General features: G+C 64.6%; 1 protein-coding gene across 1 annotated transcript in view; it reads left to right on the forward strand.

Annotated features, from left to right (window-relative positions):
• The window catches only part of AKT2 (v-akt murine thymoma viral oncogene homolog 2), a 13,182-nt gene that overhangs the window by 2,956 nt on the left and 7,586 nt on the right, over positions 1–2,640 (forward strand). The window contains exons 2-5 of the mRNA XM_015407658.1: positions 1–85; positions 1,252–1,363; positions 1,808–1,964; positions 2,094–2,225. The exon at positions 1–85 is cut by the window's left edge and continues 44 nt beyond it. Of these exons, the coding sequence (XP_015263144.1) occupies positions 1–85; positions 1,252–1,363; positions 1,808–1,964; positions 2,094–2,225 (486 nt within the window). The remainder of the gene's footprint in view (positions 86–1,251; positions 1,364–1,807; positions 1,965–2,093; positions 2,226–2,640) is intronic.

A 2,640-nucleotide genomic window follows, 5' to 3' on the forward strand; every position in this document is an offset into this window, starting at 1 on the left:
AGCGCCGGGTCCTTCATTGGGTACAAGGAGAAACCTGAGACGTCTGAGCACAGCTTGCCCCCTTTGAATGACTTCTCTGTGGCAGGTGTGTTGCGCGTGTTCTGCCTGTGATGGCGTTCTGGATCTGGGCACCTGGCCACAAACCCGTGGCTCAGTGGGAGAGCCTCTGCTTGGCGTGCAGAAGTTTTCCCAGTGCAGTCCCTGGCGGCCTCCCCAGTTAAAAGGACCGGAGACTTTTCTCTGCTCGAGATCCGGGAGAGGAGGGCGGGGCTGACCTCGGCAGACCTGGGGTCCGACTCGGGAGAAGTCCGCATCATGTGTCGGGGTGGGGTGGGGGTGACTTTCCACCAGAGCTGTCACAGTCCCCCAGAAAAGACCGCCCCCCCCCGGCGCCTCTGGCGCGAATCCAGGCCAATTACGTGACCTGCCTGCAGGGCTCCCTCTCAGCTGAGTTAGTGTGAGCCAGCTCGCAGTTTTTTAGCCTCCGGCTCACACCTTTTTACCTTTGCTCAGGAGGGATGGGGCTCCAGAACAAACTTAATTTGTGCAGCAGCCCAAGACTCTTGCTCAAAACTTTAATGCCAGTGGCTCACAAAGCAGAATTTTTGTTCACAGGACTCCACAGCTTAGAGGGAGCATTGCCTGCCTGTCTCTGTGGGTCCCAAAGGGTCCAGGGTGCCCCCCGCCCCCCGGTATTTTGTGTGTCCTCGTCCCCCCCGGCCCTGCTTTGTCTTCCAGAGTGTGGGGATGGTGGATCAGAAGGGGGGGGGAGGGCGGCAAGGGTCAGGGGGTCCTCGCGGGGGGCGGGGTGTGTGTGCACTGAAGGTTCCTCATCTGCCAGGAGTGGACCTGAACGGCCCGCAAGGCTGGGCTGGCACCTGGCCCTTCCTTTCCCTGCCCCCCCCCCCCGGTGTCGCTCCCTACGGAGCCCAGGGGAGGCTTTGACCAGTGGGCCTTGCCGGGGGGGGGGGGGGCTCCCTCTGGTCATTGTGTGAAGCAGGATGCTCGCTGCCCCTTTGCTCTGATCCAGTGGGGGGCTGGGTGCCGCAGCAAGGGGTGGGAGACGGTTTCCAGGCCTGGGCCCTTCCTGCACCTGCTGCGAAGGAGGTGGGGGGGAGGGGATTCCCAGCATGCACCCCGGACCTAACTTTTGCAGCTGGATCACGGACTAGGCGGGGGGGGGGGGAAGAGAGGCTGGGGAGGCCCTTCTCCATTCTCCGTCCAGCTCCAATGGCTGCTCCCACCTCCCAGAATGCCAGCTCATGAAAGCGGAGCGCCCCCGGCCCAACACCTTCATCATCCGCTGCCTGCAGTGGACGACCGTCATCGAGAGGACCTTCCACGTCGACTCCCCCGACGAACGGTGAGTGCGATGGGCGTGGCTTTGCGGGGGCACGCAGGGGGGGCTCGTGGAAGCGTGCCTGAGCCATCGGGAAGCGAGAGCAGCAGGGGGGCCCCCCCGCCGGGTTTCCTTGCGTGGCCCGGATGAGGCGGGCGTGGCAGCGCCTTCTCCGTCCCACGTTCGTTCCCAGTACCAGGAAACTGGGAGGATTTGGTCTCTGCATGAGCAGACACGGGTGGTGGTGGTGGTGGTGGTGGTGGCTGGAAACCCCTGAGGGGTGGGTCTGTGGTGGTGGTGGTCACCCCCATCTCCGGAGGTCTCTCTGCCTGGATGTCGGCCTGCGGCATGGAGCCCTGGAACTCAGCTGCGCTCTGTTGGGCGGAGCGCTCTCTCGTCATCGCCCGCGTGGCCCCCAGTGCCCCTGACTCACTCTCTCTCTCCCCCCCTCCCCACGTCGTTCCCCAGGGAGGAGTGGATCCGGGCCATCCAGATGGTTGCCAACAGCCTGAAGAACCAGGAGCCGGAAGAGGACCGGATGGACTACCAGGGCGGCTCTCCTGGGGGCAGCACTGGGGCGGAGGAGATGGAGGTGGTGGCTGTGACCCAGGCCCGGGCCAAGGCGGTGAGAGGCGAGGCTGGGGGGAGGCAGGGGTGCCCCTCGGGTCTCGGCTGGGAAGAGGCACTGGGCCCTGCTCATGTGCAGGCGGGGCCCTGACCCTCCTCCCTGCTCCCTCCCTCCCATCCTCCGCAGACGATGAACGACTTTGACTACCTGAAGCTCCTGGGCAAGGGCACTTTCGGGAAGGTCATCCTGGTGCGCGAGAAGGCCACCGGGCGCTACTACGCCATGAAGATCCTGCGCAAAGAAGTCATCATCGCCAAGGTCTCATGGGGCGCTGGGAGGCTCCGGGGTGGGGAAACCGGGCCCGGCCTCAGCTGGGGATCCTGGTGGACGGCGGGTGAAGGGCCCTTTGGAAAGCTGTCAGGAGGCTCGGTGGGGGGCGCTTTCTGCCTGCAGGGAGGGCGTGGCCCCTGATCTTCCTCTCTGGGTGGGATTCCCGGGAGTTGTCTCCAAGGTCCTCCCTGGCGTCTGCCTCCCAAGTCCAGCTGCAGGAGTCGGCTTTGGCCGAGTCCCTGTGGCTATCCGGTCCTCCCCAGTTGGAGACAGAAAGATCCCCCGGAGAGTGCGTTGTTGTGGCCCTCCCTACATGCAGGGTGCTCGTTTGGAGTCTGGGCCGGAGATCCCGGCGTGGGCCAAGTTCGTCTTTCGGGGCTGATTGTGCAGCTCAAGTGACGGG

This window comes from Gekko japonicus, unplaced genomic scaffold (assembly GCF_001447785.1).
Source record: "Gekko japonicus isolate JY-2015 unplaced genomic scaffold, Gekko_japonicus_V1.1 scaffold1471, whole genome shotgun sequence".
NCBI lineage: Eukaryota > Metazoa > Chordata > Lepidosauria > Squamata > Gekkonidae > Gekko > Gekko japonicus.